The 18,326-nt window shown below is 41.7% G+C and overlaps 1 protein-coding gene across 2 annotated transcripts in view; it reads right to left on the reverse strand.

Moving 5' to 3' along the window:
* LOC121440614 (solute carrier family 12 member 2) overlaps positions 1-18,048 on the reverse strand; it is a 70,264-nt gene extending 52,216 nt beyond the window's left edge. For both annotated transcript variants that reach the window (XM_041641387.1, XM_041641385.1), the window contains exon 1: positions 17,209-18,048. In XM_041641387.1, the coding sequence (XP_041497321.1) occupies positions 17,209-17,919 (711 nt within the window). In that variant the 5' untranslated portion in view covers positions 17,920-18,048. The remainder of the gene's footprint in view (positions 1-17,208) is intronic.
* Between the last annotated feature and the right edge of the window lie 278 nt (positions 18,049-18,326).

Consider the following 18,326-nt stretch of genomic DNA (forward strand, 5'->3'; position numbering starts at 1 on the left):
CATCAACCAATACAGAATATTCCCAAGACTCTTAAGATTCGTTCAGAGCCCCATCTCTACACTGATTCTACATGTTCTTAGTCACTCTGGTCTATTGACTTTTTCAGAAATCACACAGTACATTCTTGCTGTTGGTCTTTCTTTCTTAGGTAAACTTCATGTCTAATGCTGTAGCTCTTAGTTTTTTATTCTCTACTTTATGTCTCAGTGGTTCTCACCATCGGTTCAGTCTTTACTGGAACACACAGGGCCAGACATCTCCAAACTAGTACTACCAAGACTTAAGGCAAACTGTACAACTCAGGGTAGAAGGAAACGGCTTAGAAGACAGACGCTCTAAGTCTAACATATGACCTTCAACACCATTACCATGGTTTTTAATCCATACTCTCAACACCAGGGAACAAAACACAGCTATATTTTGGGCACTAAATTTTTTTATGAACACAGTCCAACTTTTAAAACTAATTTTAGTGCTTCAACACTAAAGTGAATTATGAATATAATAATGAAAAGAAATGAGTGATGGAAAGTTATGTGTAACCACAGAACCGCATCTATATACTTATCCAATCTTCCCTGGCCTCTAGCCTATTACTGTTCTTCTCTTTATGTACACTCCGGTGTAAACATGGCAACTAGCAGTCATTAACCTTAACAGAAATGTGGAGAAATTAGTTTTTCTTCAACGTGACTAGACGTCAGTGCATCACAATCCCAGTTGGGTTTTACTCCCATTGTTAAATGTTTCCCATACAGCAGAGGGGCAAAACTGACTCCAAACAGTAAATAGAAACTCTTAATCCAGATTTCACCATTCCCCCCAGCTGCTCAATTATTCAAATAAAGTCACAAGGAGAAACAAGCCTATCAATTTATTAATCTTGAAGCAAAAAGTCCTTAATTTTCATGCTGCAATAGAAAGCCTATAATATGCACAGAAAAGGAATCTCTTTCCATCTCTGTTTAGAAACTGAATATGTATGTCCCTAATCAGCTACTTTTCCCAAGGCTAAAGTGCAATGTGGGTGTCTTTTGAGCAATGCAAAAGTATGCAGGCATCCTAAAATTTTTGTTGTGGGTGCTTATCAGAAACTCACATGCAAGTTGAAGGTCTAGCAATTATGCTGGTTTCTACCACAGTGTGAACACTGTGAAATACTGTTCAAAAGACAAGTATTTTCTAGCTTTTATGAAATAACTTTAGAAAACTAGCGATGTGTTCACAGAAAACAAAAAGTTACCTTCCTAATCACCCTCTAGCAAACCTCCTTTTAAAAGTTTTAGTATTAATCTCTAAACTACAATATACAACTAAAGCTCGGTGCAGTGGTGCACACCTGCACCCTCACAGTTATGGGGCTGGTCCAATAGCAAGCTGATGTGAGCCTGAGGCACGCACCCTGAGCTCCAGGCCGAGCAAGGCTACAAGACAGACCCCAACCAACCATCCAAACAAACATCCAAAGCTAATCAAATAACTGTGCTATTTGTGGCTGAATAAATGGACTGAAGTGTGATGAAACTGGGATCGGAACTAAATTAATTTCCCAAAATAAAAAGAAACCAGAGTTTGTTTATTTTGGTGATGTTGGGTATCCAACTCAAGGCTCTACTACTGAGCTCCAGACTCAGTTTTGAGTTGTTTGTTTAATATATGAGCTTTCAAGGAACAAGAAAATCTCAGGAATGACACCCTATACACCTTGGCAAAAACTTACATGAAAACATCACAAGTAAATAAAAGTTCAAATATGAAGCTAAGTAAGATAGGCCAAGACAAAGGTACAAAAATAACAATTTTCAGTATTTACTATCTTTTCCACAATAGTAGGTGGAAAGTAAAAACTATTTAGTGGCATTTTAGTAGGTAGATAAATTAATTTAGCATTATTCTAGGAAATACAGCTCTGAAAAAGTAGCACTGTGATTCTGAGTTTGGAGTCGCAACAGAAATAAACTCAGAAGAGAGGGAGATGGGAAATAATGGAAGGCAGACGGATGTTGCACCTGCTGTAACTGGAAGGATTTCTTATAAAACAAGCAGACCCACCAGTGCAACTAAAGAGAATATGTCAGCATGCCGAGAATCCTAGGACTGGGCTACAAGATTATTCATCTGAATTCAGCCTGGGCTACAAAGCAAGATTCTGTTTAAAGGGAAATTGATGAAAACAACAACAACAACAAAACAACAACATTCAAACGAAGTGTAGAATAAGGGGGCCAAGAGACAAGAGAATCTATCAGGCAGCTTAAAAATCCATGAATGGAACTTAGAAGAGGGGCCAGGGATAAACAGCCAGTAGGTGAGTGCATGGGAACAAAGAGACACATACAGAGAGAAAACATGGGCGTGGTGTGTTTCTAAAGATTCAGAAAAGACAAGAATGGAAGAATTCTAGCTCCCATGGTTATTGTTTCTTTGCAGGAAGTAGGAAAAGGAAGAATTTTCTGTGGACTGGGTGTTGTTTGTCTTGTAGATTCAAAGCTCCCCCTCAAACATGGACAAAGTCAGAGGACACACTGGTATCAGGATGCAGGTCCCTGACTTGCTTGAGACAGGGTCTCTTTGTTACTTCACAGAAGTAGCAAGCTGATTTACAAGCCTCCAGGGACTGTCTCTGCCTCCCATCTCCCCTAAGTAAGGAACACGGTATTACAGACACATCACCATGACTGGGGGTATGGGGACTCTGGTCCTCAAGTTCAAATGTCCAGGCTGGTCGCCAACTCAACCATCCCTCTACTGAAGCCTCCCGTGTGTAGGACTACAGACATGTGTAATCACCTTTACCTACAAAAACTATTTTTGTCACAGGTCTCCTCCCTGCACCAGGGAAGGCATTAACGCTGAGGAGTGCAGTCCTTAGTACAGCGGAAACACTATTATAAAAACAGATTTTAGGCAATGTTTATTAACACATATTCACTTTTAGTACAAACTTACTTTATTTTTTTTTTATAAAAAGTATCTTTACTCGGTGATTTTAGGCAAACATAATAAACTGTATACTTTTGTAACTTGGGGTGTTTTGCAAGAACAGTGGGGCAAAGCTGTGTCATAGTCTCTTTAGGGCTCGGAAAGCTATGTCTCTAGAGTAATTTAAAGCCAGCTGAACATCAATACCTTTTAAGTAGGAAAATGAGCCAGTACCTTAGTGGTGCCAATGTGCAACAAGAGTCCTAAGTAACTCTGATGTTCTTCTCCCTGTATAGTTTTGCACTCACAAAAGCAGTTTTCTGGGCATAAATAACAACCATATCCTTTGACTCATTAGCACACAGATATTAACACCATGCTAGGTGTTAACATCAGTCACCATGCTAGGGACTTGTGAACCATCTTTAAAGGTGTAATTTATTTTTTCAATAGAGACAAATGAAAAAGGTGTCTCCTACCATCACTGAGGACCTTTTCATATTGAATGCAGCCTCCAGGAAATGTTTAGCCCTGTCAAAGGCTACATACCTTTTTTCAATGCCCACACTTTACTTTTTATGTTATATTCCCTCTCTGAGAACTGGTTTCCTCGGATAGATGGAGATAATAATTTCTCCCCATCAATATCATATCCTGGAAGGTTTTAGGCTCTCTAGATAATATGACAGACATATATAAAGCAAGTGAGATGTGTTTTTGGCTACTGAACTGATACACCATAATTTAAGTGTAAACGTCACAGTCCAAGTGTGACAGCTGTTAAGTCAAATCTATAGAAAGACATTTCAGGTGGTTTTTGTTTGTTTGTTTGTTTGTTTAGTCAGCAGATAGTGGGAAAGTTGTCCTTAGGTGACCTGCCTTTTCAATTTCTGGCTACTCTTCAGAAGGAGAAAGTTTAGCCAGCTGACCTATGTGAGTGAGGCTAAGCTTTCCTGGACTACATGCACTGGTGTGGTCATCCGCTCTGGCTACTCCTGCTTAGAAGCTCTGATTCATTGTGATAAGGGAAGATCAAAGGCAGGGTTCCCCAGTGCTCTCCACTCCTTTCCCAATGATCACCGGTGAATACACAGATTAAGTTTTTGTCAGTTTTGTGGACAATGAACAAGTCTGCTTTTAGGCAAAGAGATACATATTTAAGAGGAACAAGTTTTCCTTTTAGCATCACCTATGAAAAATGAACCATCAACTACTGTATTACTTTACATAGTGAGCAGGAAGGAAATAGAAGGCACTCATTTAGCAAATATACTAGGATGGCTATTCATTAAAGATGAAATATTGGAAAGAAATATTGGAAAGAAAGAATATTGGATATAGAAGGTTTTTAGTTTTTCAGTAAGTCAAAATCATATGAACTGGAAAACATACAGTACATTCTCCTGACAAGATCTATTCAATACCACTGACCCTAATAAAAGACAACAAGGGATTGCTACACTGAAAGCCTTTCTCATACTCTACCTATGAAATAAGTCTCGATTCTATCACAATTTAATTGGTGTACCTTTTATATTGTAAATCCAACCTTATAGTGACCTAAAGAGACAGCAAAGGAACTGAACAGAAACAAAGATGGAGAACAGAATACTCAGAGGATGAGATGAATACAGAATAGTAGCTATATCTGAGGGGAAAAGGGCATTTTAGAAGTCAAAATCATACCCTTATTCAAGTTATCCCTTTTCATTACTCTGGGGTCACACCATCTAAATGACTAAACACTTCAGCCAATCACCAAAAACAGACAAAAAAAATTAACAGTAAAGAGGAATACACATAAGTAAAACAAAATGAACCTTCCCTGAGTTAAGCTTTAAATGGAAAAGCAGTAATGAACTGTGCTGCCCTCCCAGCTATGCACAGTCCCATCTGCTTCTGAGGCCTTCCACTACCGCCACCACCCACCAAAGTCTACAGTGACAATCAGGTGCTTTCTCCACTAGTGTGCCACAATGCCAAGGAATAATCTGGCTCTTCAAAGTCTGGGGAGCAGACCCTGGCAGAGACTCCCACCCAAAGTAACTCAGGTTTCCTGTGGCAAACACCAGATCCTCCTGTGCCTAACACGGCAAGACACAAGTTTCTTACGAGTTTTAAAAGACACAATGACCACAGCCAGCTGCATCACACCACCTTCGAAGGAACCTGCCCAGATGTGTTCCATCCAGGAAGGGATAGAAAATGTGTGACACGGAACAGGTGTGCACACTAACTTAACTTTCAAATGTACTGAGGCTGTTTTGATAGGTGGAGAAGGTCAGTCCAACTGGCCAATCATTCAGTCCCTGGGTTGTAATGAGCCACTCAAACTTGCCATCTCCTTTTAGTCAATATTCCTGGTGATACTCAGCTCTCTTATTCCCTTGCAGACTTTACCTTCACAAGCCTGGCGTCTGGGCCTAAAGTGTCCAAGAAGGCTAGGAAAATAAAAGTATTCACACTGAATTCTTTGAATTCAGTTTTTTAATAAATAATATCTGATACAATTAAAAATAAACATTAGACTGCTAACAAGAGGGAAATTCTCACACTCTTTTTTGTGTTGAGTACACTTTGTTTTGAGGAACAAAGAGAAATTCTAACTTTGAGACTTTCTCTAGTCAAGTCTATAAAACTATGACTGAATTTTTTCACTGTCTTCAGAGTTTACTGCCCAATGAGATATGCAGAAATGAACATGAAATGACACATACACACACAACATTTATAAGCAAACAAAGTTCTCATATTTTTCTAACCAAAGACAGCTCTAATTTTATTAATTTTCTTTGAAACGCTTCCCCTGCCAATTCTTATGCTTCCAATTAGAAAATTATTGCAAGTTCACATCAAAATATTAACTGATGCAATTTTCCTTCAGCTGACAGGTTTTTCTGTTTATTGAGAAGTGGTCTCACCAAGAAAAGCAGTCTGGCCTTGAACTCCGAGATTTGCAGGTGTTTGTGTCTGGAGTGTGGGGACTGACGGCACACACCATCACTCCCAATGTGGGAAATCAGTTGTAAACTATTTTCTCCTAAAGGACTTTCAGCTCAAACTCCCTCTGCCTGTAATTTATCTTAAAGGGACCTAGCACTTTCTCCACCCAAATCCTAGATAGACTGAGTCTAGCCTCGCTGACTGGGTGGGTCCCACTGCTCAATGTTTCTGAGCTCCATCAGTGCATGCACCATATGCTGCAGTCCTCTTTAAATACAGCATTCAGATTTTATAACGCACACACTCACCTCCACTCCTCCAGAATGTGTGAAAATGGAACAGCATTTTAACTGAAATACAGTAAACTAAAATAAGTTTTTATGGTAAGTCTTTTCTCTAAATAATACCTTAAAATAATATACTGGGTCAAAGTGTTAGCTCCCAAATAATCCTAGCCCTGCTACTCATTACCTATAGAATTAATTCCTAAAAGTTTGGTTCCAATACCTGTGAAAAGGGATACCCATCACATATAGTTAGAAAAGACAAAATGAAAAACTGTGATGGTTTTATACAACATAAAAACTCTCACACCAGCTAAAAATAATTTCAAAAGAGAAAAGCTGTTAGTATTTTCAAGTTATGCCCCAGGATTTCATCATGAAAGCTTAGCCTGGCCTTAAACTCACATTCTCTGAGTACTGGGCTATTATTGCTTTAAATAAACTCAAACTAATACATCAAAAATGTAAAGGCTCATCAAAAAGTTATTTACATCCTAAAAATAATTTTTGGATTATAATACTGATAAAAATCCTTAAAACACCAAAATTTCTCATACCATTAAGCACAGCTTTCAAGTCTAAGCCAAAATGTTACATTAAAATAGCTTACTTAGAATTTAAAATACAAAATATTGTATATATGCATATATGTAGCATATAAAATACTGTGTATATGAACAAATCTAGATGTCCAAGAAGCTATTCTAATAACTGTTCTAATTTTTTAGCAAGTACTAGCTAATTATATCATCCCAAAGCTGCAAATACTTCCTATCCGTGCTGTCGGTGATTGGTGTATTCAGTGTAATGCTCCCCATACAGACTACGCTTTCAAAACAAAGTATTGTTTTACACAAATCCAAGTTGCTTTGGTTAACAATGCTCTATTAATATCCAGAGGCATTAATGCAAGCTCAAAACTCAAGTGCCACACAGATAAAAGTGGTCAGTGTGATCATGTGACTTCACAATGAACCAAGTCAGAACTGCTGATCCAAGTCAAAGAATTCAGCACTAGAACTAGCTCTGCATGTTCTTTACCAAAACTTCAAGTATGAGCTACAAAAGAATGCTTTACAAATAACAACACAGGAATTACTTCAAATCCCACACAACGTGCTAATGTCAACAGATTAAGAGCTTGAAACATTTTAGATAAAATTCCCAGGAAAAATTTACCTTCTGTTAACAAAAAGTAGCCCTGCCAACTTGTATTTCTAATTGTTTAGGGGAAGAAGACCCCAAAATTAGGAAGAACCTGAAAAAACATGACAAGCAGCATCCGAACCAAGTCAGCACTGGAAAGGCAATCTGCATGGAACCCATGAGCGGACAGATAGCACTGGGTGTTTCTCTTCTGTCATCTTTCCTATTTTCAGTTCAGGAACTCAGAATCAGAGATGGTATATCCTTTTTCTGAAGATGTATTAGGTGGAATGATCCAGATTTAACCAATGGCCAAGAACTGCAAACTGATAGCCCACCTGTTTGCTCATGGAAAAGAAACCAAAGAAAGTAGGGCTGGGAGCACAGACTGGAGAGGAAACATCTATGTAACTGCACTAGTGAAAGTATGAATTTGCTGCCTTTTCACTAAGTCTTCTCAAACTGACTGTGGTAAGAGAGAAGCCACACCAGTTTGAAATAACAGAACAGAGTCACAAATCAACAAAGGAACTGGGAAAATCATTTGAATTTCTGAAAAAACAAGAATAACAGTAAGGGTAAATCCCCATAACTAAGCTGGCCCCCAAATGTAGGGGAGACTTCCAGGAGCCAAACAACAGAGGCAGGTACAGAACAGAGACAGTAGCTACCCCATGATGTCTGAGCCTAGCAAGGCACAACACACCAGCAATCTTAGCCTGAGCTGCACAGAGCACCCAGGTCAGTGTGAAATACACGGTGAAATACTGTCTCAACAAAGAAAAGGGAAATCAAATTCAGAATATTAAAAATAAAATTTCACAGTCACCACAATGTATTATCTACACATTAATTTTCCCCTCCTCAAATTAATAGATGTACAAACAAATAAAATGTTTCCCATTCAAATGTTTGTGGTAGGAACCAAATATCCTTTACAAGACACAAATACTTCAAAATCACTATAGAAGTCAAGGGTAAATCACATTAGCAAAGCATCTAACAGAGATGTGAAAGCTTCATTGGAAACTTCAGAAATTCTAGACTTTGGTACATTTTAAAGAAAAGCACAACATGTGAAATGATAAATTCACTGAATGGACTTCAGGTGGAAATAACAGAGGAGAGAAATAGATAGAATCACTAACTGATGGATGCAAGAAACTCAAAAACCTAGAAAAGACACACACAAAGGAAAGTATCTGCAGACCAAACCTTCAGTCCTAGAGACACTACCCATCCTCTCCTGTTGGCAGACTTCTGTCCAGCAGCAGTGGAGGCCAGACACATTGGGACAGTACAGTCAAAGGGCTCAGGGAGAACCTGTCCACCAAGGCTATAGCTGGAAACTATCAAGTGCGAAAGAAAGACATCTAAATAAAAACAGTATGTTGGCAGCCTCCCTCTATTACAAGAAGTTCTCAAGGAAGGAAAGAAACATTAGATGGAAGAATGTATTTCTGAATGGAGTTATTTTGGCCTCAATTTTTATAAAGCTGTATGTTAAAAATAAGGAGTACAACAATGTATTGTTGGGCTTATCATTTATAAGACAATGACAAGGCACTAGAAGTATTCTCTCTTAAGATGCCTGTATTTTAGCTAAATAAACTCAATACACCTAGTAGAGCAAGCACCACTAGCCCCATCATGGCAGAACCTTAGTATTTGTAAGATCCTATTTCAAACCTACCTCTTCTATAGAGGGGGTCAGTCTTACAAACAGCTACAGTGTGAAGCTGTTCAAGTTCTAATTCATTAGTACCTGCAATTTTCTAGGACTTGCCCCATTGTAGAACAGGTTTAGAGAATTATATCCCACTGGATCTACCTAACCCTACTCCTCCCAGTTCTCGCCTACCTCCTTAAATAGTAATTCCATTCTAAAAATAAAAAATAAAAATAAAACGTAACATTTTTCTTTCCATACACATTTCATCCAAACTTCAGCAAACTCCCTACAATCCTCCCTTTAAGAACCCTTGTATCTGAACCTCTGCTCTACCAACCAGCTCACCTCTGTAAAAATCCTATTCGGCTTCTGTTGTCCTGGCTCCCATCCTTAAACCCTACAGTATATTCTCCACATGGCAATCATTCACATTTTTAAGTTTTAAGTCAAATCCCACCAAATCTGAGTTCAAAGCCCTCTCAATGTCTCCTCCATGTTACTGAGAACAAAACAAGTCTTTATTACGAACTGTGAGGCTCAGCACCAGCCTCTAACTTTTGTCACGGTCTTCTCTCCCCAGCCTTGGCCTCCCTGGTCACAGTCCCTCCTCAGTCTCAGGCACCTGTCCTTGCTGAGTCTAGAGCAGCCTTCCTGGTATTTGCATGGGGGAATCCCTTTCCTCTTGGCTGGTGTCTTTTATTAAGACCTTGCCTCAACTACTCTAAAATGGCAACTAGGCCACCAATTTCTCTCCGTGTTTTAGTTTCTTCACTGTAGTACATCTGCCTTATTTGCCAACTGTCTCCTACAACTACAAAGTCCTGGGACTTTGTTTTGCTTACTGATGTATCCCCCACACTTAGAAGAGTGCTGCTGTTGATGTTCAGTTAGGATTTGGTGGATAACCCATGTCACTCAGCAAGGACCTAAATCAACTGGTATTGTGGACTTCCCAAACACATGCAAAAAATGATGAAAAGTCACTGCAAGCAAAGATATGAAACATAAGACCCAAGAAACTCAACTTGCATCTCTCTGGTTCTAGTCCCACAGCATAGGCATGAACATAAATATACACAGATAATGCATCAAGTGCGACGAGTAATGCACAGACCTTTTTCCTGCCTCATTTTAGATTCCCAAATTTATCTTTCATTTTACCCAAGTAGCATTTGCTATTTCTACTTTAAGAATGAATACAGAAACTGAAAGCCAGACTATAGTAGCCAGTAACGTGGATATAGCAGGTCAGGGCCCCAGCAAAACTGAAATCTGACTTTCCACATGCAAATGTTTATCAGGGGCCACTTTACTCATATCTGGAAACTATTCAGATACCACCCAAGCTGTGACCTATTCTTTTTCTTCCAGGGTGACTTTCAAGGCACCAAGCTATATCCTGAAATAATTATTTGCAGGACGTAGAACCAGCCCAGTGTTAAGAGGCAATACAGCGTTTTCCTTAAAGCCTTGTTAAGTGGCAGGAACTGCCAGCCCCGATACATCCAGTGAACAGATCTGCACTGGTACCTAATCTCTGTATGAAAATTAATGAGACAAATGCTCTGATTCTAGTGAAGGACTAATTAACAACTGCACCATCAAGTATCCTCTTCCTTATTGTCAGGATGTCAACACGCTGAAGTGATGATGGCGACCCTTCCAGCAGCTCAAACATCTTACAGCAGGTCGGAGAGATAGCCAAACAGATGTGATACAGAGAAAGACCCCGGTAAATATTCTAGCGTCAGACAGAAAAGCAAGTATGAAGTCTTGCTCTATAGTTTAATCAAAATGGCTAGTAAACCGTTTTCAGTTTCTATGAGATCATTTATTAGTAGTAAATGTGTAAAAGATTTCTTAGGAATTAAAAGGAAAAAAGCTCATTGATAAAACACTGATGCTTCCTTTACTAATGAGAAAGGCAAAACAGGCCGCATCCAATGACTTGCCAATGCTAACAACATGATTCTAACCCCAGGTCTAAGAACAACTGCAAAGATGTTATTTTTAAAAGAGGAAAAGGTCAGGTGGGGTGAAGTCGGGCTTAGTAAACAGCCAGGTGTGAGAGCCCAGGTTTGTAACCCCAGAGCAGGGGCTCTGTGGCCAGCTAGTCTATAGCCTAATCTGTGAGCCTAGGACACTCAAGGTTCAAGGCTTCTGATGAACAATACCAAATGTTTCACCACAGTGGTAGCTCTGCTCCACTGAAACTCTTTCCTAGGGTTCTAACTGCAGTTACAAAAGACAATGATGGATGAGGATACTGAAGATGATGCTGAGTCCAACAGCAGCAGACTGTGTACCTACCACCCCACAACTGATAATTATGCTCCCAATCGCACATGCTAAAGTTGTCCAGATCAGTTTTGGTACTCCACTTTTTATTTCTTCCTATAGGAGAAATCAATACTCTGATTGGGGGGGGGGGGGGGAGGACACAATTATTTTTAAATCAATTCCTAGCATCAATTTTTAGAGTTCCTACCCTTTTGAGAGAGAGTTTCCCTATTGAGCTCAGTCTAGCCTGGAACCATCTAAACAGCCATGGCTGCCTTTACCCAAAAGGTGCTCCTGCCTCAGCCTCCCAGGACTGTAGGCATGTACCACTATGCCCTTAGTGTCTGCCTTCTTCCAAATGTCTGCCCTTCTAGGATACTGCTTTCCAGACTATGAAGTCTAGTTATTAAAAGTCCCCAACATAACTTTAGATGATCTCCGGACCTAATCCTTGACCATACTTTATGTTTCTTTATCAACCCAATATTTCACTCATAACTAAGGTACTTCAACCATTTACACACACACACACACACACACACACACACACACACACACACACCTTCTGCCTGAAAAATGTGTCTTACAAAGAATACAACTAGAATTCTCATCACTCAAATCCATTCCAACTTAAATTTTTTCCAAGTCAGGGTGCACAGCCCCACTCACTATTCAATTACTCAAGTCCAAAACCTGAGAGTCAGCCTCTCTCACATCTAATCTGTTTTGCATAAATCCTTATAATCTCTAAGTCACACCAACAGTTTAAGGTTTTCTTTCCAGTCATACCTTAGAACACATTCTCTGGCCAGCAAAGATTTTCAAATAAAATAGATCATGTACTCTGTCCCAGAGCATCCCTCAACAGCTTCCAACTACGTCTACAGTAAGATATACAGGCCTTTTGTGTCTGTTGCATGGACACAGCACGCTTCTTCTCACTACCTTCACAAATACAGTCTTTATTCCAGAACGACATTCCACCCATCAACTTATCCTTCAGGCCTGGGCTCCAATGCCACACTTATTTCTTCCCAAGGCCCAGTCAAAACTGAATCCCATGATACCCTGACTGGTGATGTTTCCTTGCACCGCACCGCTGTGTTAACAACTATTATTGTTTTTATGTCTGTGCAGGCAGAGACAGACTTGCTACTCACTTATCCACCATCCCACATTTCTAGAGCACTGTGGACAACACAGTCACCCTTTACCTGGCCAACAGTTCCTAACTGGAAGGCCACTAGCCTTCTTCCTAGAGTGGCTCATAACAGCAAGGATATTTGTTTATTCTCTGCAGCTGGCTAGTAGGGAAAATGTTGACTGAAGTTTCTGTCCCACCCGGTCCCAGAAATGGCTCCCACGTGGACAACTGTATCCACATAAAGCCTGAGAGAGCTTGGGAAGTAATTCTAGACAGAAAAGAATAGAGTTAAGCATGGCTTATTGATAGCAGCACTTTCTTGGGTGGGCTCTCTTTGCTAGAGACAAGCGCAACTCGTTTAAGAGAGGCTTCCTGACTCAGCTTTAGCAACAAAACCTTGCAGCTCTTTTAAGAGCCCCTGCCACCATACATTTAAATGGTGTTTATGAATAGCTGACAACATGCTTTTTGGTGGTGGCAAGGACCATGAAATGCCATAGAGTTGTGGCAATAAACATGGCTCCAGCCAGTACCTCCACCATGAGGCTAGACTCTAAGAAAGGTAAGAAATAGGGTGGATCCAGCCATTAAAGCCAAGGCTTTAATCCTAGCCATATCACTTATCAAATTAAAGACTCATGTGGGTCAGAAAAAGAGAGATATAGTAAAGATAGATTCAGATGAAGAAAACCTCTAAATGGTTTACAGTGTGTTTAAAAATATATGTAGGCTTGGGAGAGAAAAGAAAAAGGATAGAGTCCTTAATATAAAAAAGAGAGTAGTCGGGTGTGGTAGCACACATCTTTAATCCCAATACTTGGGAGGAAGAGGCAGGCAGATCTCTGTGAGTTCAAGGACAGCCTGGTCTACAGAGTGAGTGTCAGGACAGCCAAAGATACACAGAGAAACCTAGTCTCAAAAAAAAAAAAATTAAAAACAAAAATAAAAGAAATAAGAGTTTAAAATAAAGCCACTTAAAGATGGAAAATACACATAATCTGTTATTGTGTTGTCTTTGAATTGTTTAAATACTAAGGAAGGAGCAACAGCTAAAAGACATTTGATTTTAAATGCTGTTGGATTAATCCAACATATGTATTTTGAAAATGCCCTGACTTAAAAATTTAAGTCAAAAGGTATGTTACTTTGGAGAAGAGGTTTTACTTTTGTTTCCACTGGAAATGAGAGGCTGTGGATTCATTCTGGATTAAGAAAAATAAGGTTTGATCAAGAAAGACGCCCCCCAACCCGAATCTCTGATAGGAGCAAATGGCCCAGATGTCTGAGTTCTACATCCAGAACAGCCTCAAGACTGCTAGCTGAGATGATCAAGCCTCGTGGAATATTCCAGCCAGGACTTGACCTTAATTCTAAATTTTCTTTAGTTCCACATAAGATTATCAGCACCCTCAGTTAGCAGTTAGTAGCCTGGAAAACTATGCCCACATTCCCAAAAAAATGGATTATGGATGTTTTTCTTTGTTTAGAGTGTTGGTTACAAGTTGTATGGATAAGGGTCAGGAAGAAAGCTAAACAAGTGAGATTCAATTCATAGTTCTTGTTTTGAAAAGGGAGGGAGTGTTGTGGAACAATGGTTTTACCCTGTAAAGACTTGTTTCTTGTACTTGTTTAATAAAACACTGAATGGCCAGTAGCCAGGCAGGAAGTAGAGGCAGGGCAACGAGAACAGGAGAATTCTGGGAAGAGGAAAGGTCAGTCTGCAGGCATCACCCAGACACAGAGGAAGCAAGATGAGAATGCCTTGCTGAAAAAGGTACCAAGCCACGTGGTTAACATAAACAAGAATAATGGGCTAACTTAAGATGTAAGAAAGAGTTAATAAGAAGCCTGAGCTAATAGGCCAACCAGTTTATAATTAATAAAGACCTCTGTGTGTTTCTTTGGGACTGCAGGACTGGGCAGGACAAAAACCTATGTCAACAGGAAAATACTTTAAAAGATCAATGACAAAGACAACTCTAGTCTTTTTTCCTAGTAAGTTTGTAGAGCATTTATCTTTCACATCCTCTGATCTCCCATTGCTCTTGGCATCTGTAACTTAATCTGCTTTAGACACTTCATGGATGGTATAGTACTCAGTTACCAGAGTATAGTACATGACAATCCAATACTAGAGCATCAAAGAAACTATAGATAGCATTACTAATAAGGCTAAAAGCGCTCAAGTTGCTGCCAATCTATATGGATGAGGACCATATATGGACTCTATATGGACTCTGGGGAGTCAATCAGAGATCATCGTCATGTGTCATACCTTCGCCCACGCCTCCTACAACTCTGAGCAGTGCTTCTGTACTATTTAACATGGCAGGTATCTAACCCATTTGACGCAATTATCTTCAATAATTGCTTATTAGTTAACACCATCAACTTCTGGTTACTATACAGAATTTGAGTAGAGGCTGAGGGTCCATCTGAATAGAAAAACATCTGTCTAGCATGTACTATGGAAGCAAAGAAAAACAACTGAAGAATTCACTATGCTATTCTGCACAATTGAGACTCTGAATTGAGCATGTTATAAACTATATTCACCTAGTAACAGAATTAAGAGACTCTAAAACTGAAATCTTAAAAGCTTAGCCTTATACTCTGAGGAGTCAATGTAAGAGCAAAATAAGAATCACTGCGCAGTGATATTCCACAAATTTAGCATGACCATGGTCCATTATTTCTGTTGCATTTTTTTTAATTTTTACAATAATCTCGAAAACTGAGGAAGCTGAGGTTGAGGGATTAGGTGACTTTTTCAATTACCACATAGCTGATAATGTGTCTATCTTTCAGATGCTCTAAACTGAACAAAAATAATAAAATCCACACTACAAGCCACACACAAAATAAACTCAACCGTAGGGGGCTTAAAGTGCAAGATGCATGACACCTTTCAGCTTACATTCTACAACTTACAGATACAGTGCTATACTGCTGAACTTGACTTTACCGAAATAAACCTGAAATGTATTTGTAAAAAAATTATGAATACTAAAAATGCTGCAGTAAAATATCATTTACCAACTCCATTTCTGACTGAGCCTATAAACAGAAAAGATTGGATGTGAAAAAATCTAAGTGTGAGTGTTTCAGAAAGTGCTTAGCTTCTGATAGGACAAAATACAACAATAGAACAGAGGTAGTATTATCTAAGGCTAAATGATGTCAATCTTTTAAACAATCCACAAGCTTGTAAGGGCTGGGACCTATCACTTACTTCAAACCATGATTATTACTTTATCAAACACTGGGACAAGTGCAGTCTTGTAAGACATGAATGTATGAGATCAAACCATCACAGTCAAAACAAATCACATAAACTTCTTCATGCTGATCATCTCGCCCTGTGTGGTACCAACTCTGAAGTCACAAAAATTCCACTATAGACTTGCTGAGGCAGATGTCAAGTAATTCAACTCATAAAAAAGTTAAATATTAATCAGGTCTCAAAAGCATCAATGTTATCTTCAAATAATTATCTGAACCCCGAGGAAATAAAAGACTTACGAGGCCATAAAAAAAAAAAACAGAAGGAAAAGTCAGTAAGAGTGTATGGGAATGGTTTTTTGTTTACAAAGTAAAAGGGCTTCACAAAAATAAAGACTCCAGACTTTTCCTCTAGACATCCTCGAGGGGGAAAAAATAAAATAAAATCCTTGTTTCCTTTTTTCTCTAAAAACTCACCCATGTCACTTTTTAAAAACATCTCTTTTTTAAATATTTTATATGTATGAAATGTTTTGCCTGCATGCATGGATATATACCACATGCGTGGTTGGTTGGTGCCTATTAAGGTCAGAAGGCATGGAATCTCCCTGGAAGTGGAGTTACAGATGGTTGTGTGTTGTGCGCTTCCTTGTGGGTGCTGAAAACTGAACCCTCTTGGTTCCCTGCAAGAGCAACAAGTGCTCTTAACTTCTGAGCCATCTCTCTACCACTGCCCTGCACCGATGCAGCTCTCTTTCCAAAAAGTTTACATTACAAACAAACAAGACCGTGCTATTATCAAATACAACTTTTCCCAAGATTTGAGATGTGTGTGCGGGCATGGTGGCAAACGCCTTTAAACCCTAACGCTGGGAAGCAGGGAAGCAGGGAAGCAGAAGCAGGTGGATCTGTGAGTTCAAGGCCAGCCTGGTCTACTTTGCAAACTCTAGGTCAGCTAGAGATACACAGAGATCCTGCCTAAAAATAATAAACAAACAAAAAATAAAAAGGAAAGAAATAAAAAAGATTTCTATGGTCCTCTACATATTCAAGGTTGCAAATAATGGGCTTTAATAATTAATAGACTATAAACACATGTTATTAAGATTTTCCTTCAAACATCAACCTTTCTTTCCACTCAGGATCCCTAATGGATATGCATAAACCATACACTACAATCTAAAAAGAACCCAGATGGTAGTATGTTCTCTCCACCCTGTCCCAAGAGAGAGCCTCTTCCACACCTCCTCCACACTCCCTTCTCTGGGCTCTAAACACATGCGTAACTCAAAGAGGTGACACACTGTCAAGACGGGGTGAAAAAAGACAGGGGCACACAAGATACATAACTGGATGGGAAAGGCTGCTAAGTGCTGCCTCCTCTATATCGCATGACCAGCCTAACCCGCTGCAAACTTTTGAAGGATTAAGTTACATTCCGCTGCAATTCCACACTTGACAGCTGAATCCAGAGATGCCAGCAAGTCGTTCCTCGGGTCCTGTGCTGCCACCTCACCAGGGAGAGTCGGCGGCTGCATCCCGCGGCCAGCACGCACCAGGGCATGACATGGGAGGAGGGTCTGGGCGAGCTCACCTTTTCCAGCTCATCGTGGAGCTCTGCCAGGCTGGGCCGGAGGAGCTTCTCGCCCAACTGCGCGGCCGTGTGCCGGTAGTGGTCGATCCTGGGCACCGCATCCATGGTGTTGTGGCCGAAGGTGCGCAGGTAGTAGGTGTTGGTGTGGGTGTCATAGTAGTACTGCTGATGGTGTCCACTGCCGCCGCCCGAGTGCAAGCTGCTGCCCTCGCTTAGCACCGTGTCCCCGCCGTTCTGGAAGCTCACGTTGGGCCCGTCGCCTCCGACCCCCGCCGCATCCGACAGGCTGTCGTCCGCGGACGATGAGGCAGCCGGGTCCACGAAGTTCACGCGAAAGCGGCCCTTGGCTTCCTCGCTGCCCTTAGCAGCGCCGCTCTCACCGCTGCCTTTCCCGGCCGCCGGGGTCTCCTTGCCTGTCGCCCCGGCCGCCGCCGCAGCCGCCGCGGCCCGCCCGGCGTTCTCGGAAACCGGGTCCACCTGGAAGCGGCTCTGGCTGGGGGTGGGCCCCAGAGGTCTGCCCAGACCATCGCCCGCCGCCGCCGCTCCCTCTCCGCGCACCCCGCCGGCCTGGCTCCCGGCCGTAGCATCCTCTCGACCGGAGGAAGGCACGGCAGTCCCGGGCAGGTCCACCCCGGCGATAGCCAGCGGCGCGTCCCCATCCCGGGCGGGCCGCGGTGCGCCAGACGAGGGCGCCGCGGGCCGGGGCTCCATCTCCTCCCGACGCTCGGGGAGGCTGCGGAGCCGAGCGGAGCGGGTGAACGCTTGCCTAGGGTTCGGCTCTGGCTCGTGAGCCGGCGGTCCCGCTAGAGAGCTGGAGGAGAGAGAGCGCGCCACAGAGAGTCGCAGCGCCTCAGGAGCCCGCGCGCCACACGCTCGCCGCCAGCCCCCGAGTGCCCGCGAGCGCGGCCGGCCCGCGGTTTAAAGGCGCGGCGGGGCCGCGGCGCTCCGTGCAGCACGCGGGAGGCGGGGCCGCTCAGCCCGCCCCTGGGCCCGCCCCGAGCTCTGCGCCGGCCAGCCCGGCGCGCCGAGCCCGGAGAGCGAGCGCCGGCCTCCGCGGCGCAACGAGCAGGCGCGGCCCGGGCTGCCGCACGCGTCTCCGCGCCGACCTGCGCACCGCC

The sequence above is a fragment of the Microtus oregoni genome, unplaced genomic scaffold, assembly GCF_018167655.1.
Source record: "Microtus oregoni isolate MIOR12 unplaced genomic scaffold, Mior012 000069F_ref0000032, whole genome shotgun sequence".
In the NCBI taxonomy this organism is placed as follows: Eukaryota; Metazoa; Chordata; class Mammalia; order Rodentia; family Cricetidae; genus Microtus; species Microtus oregoni.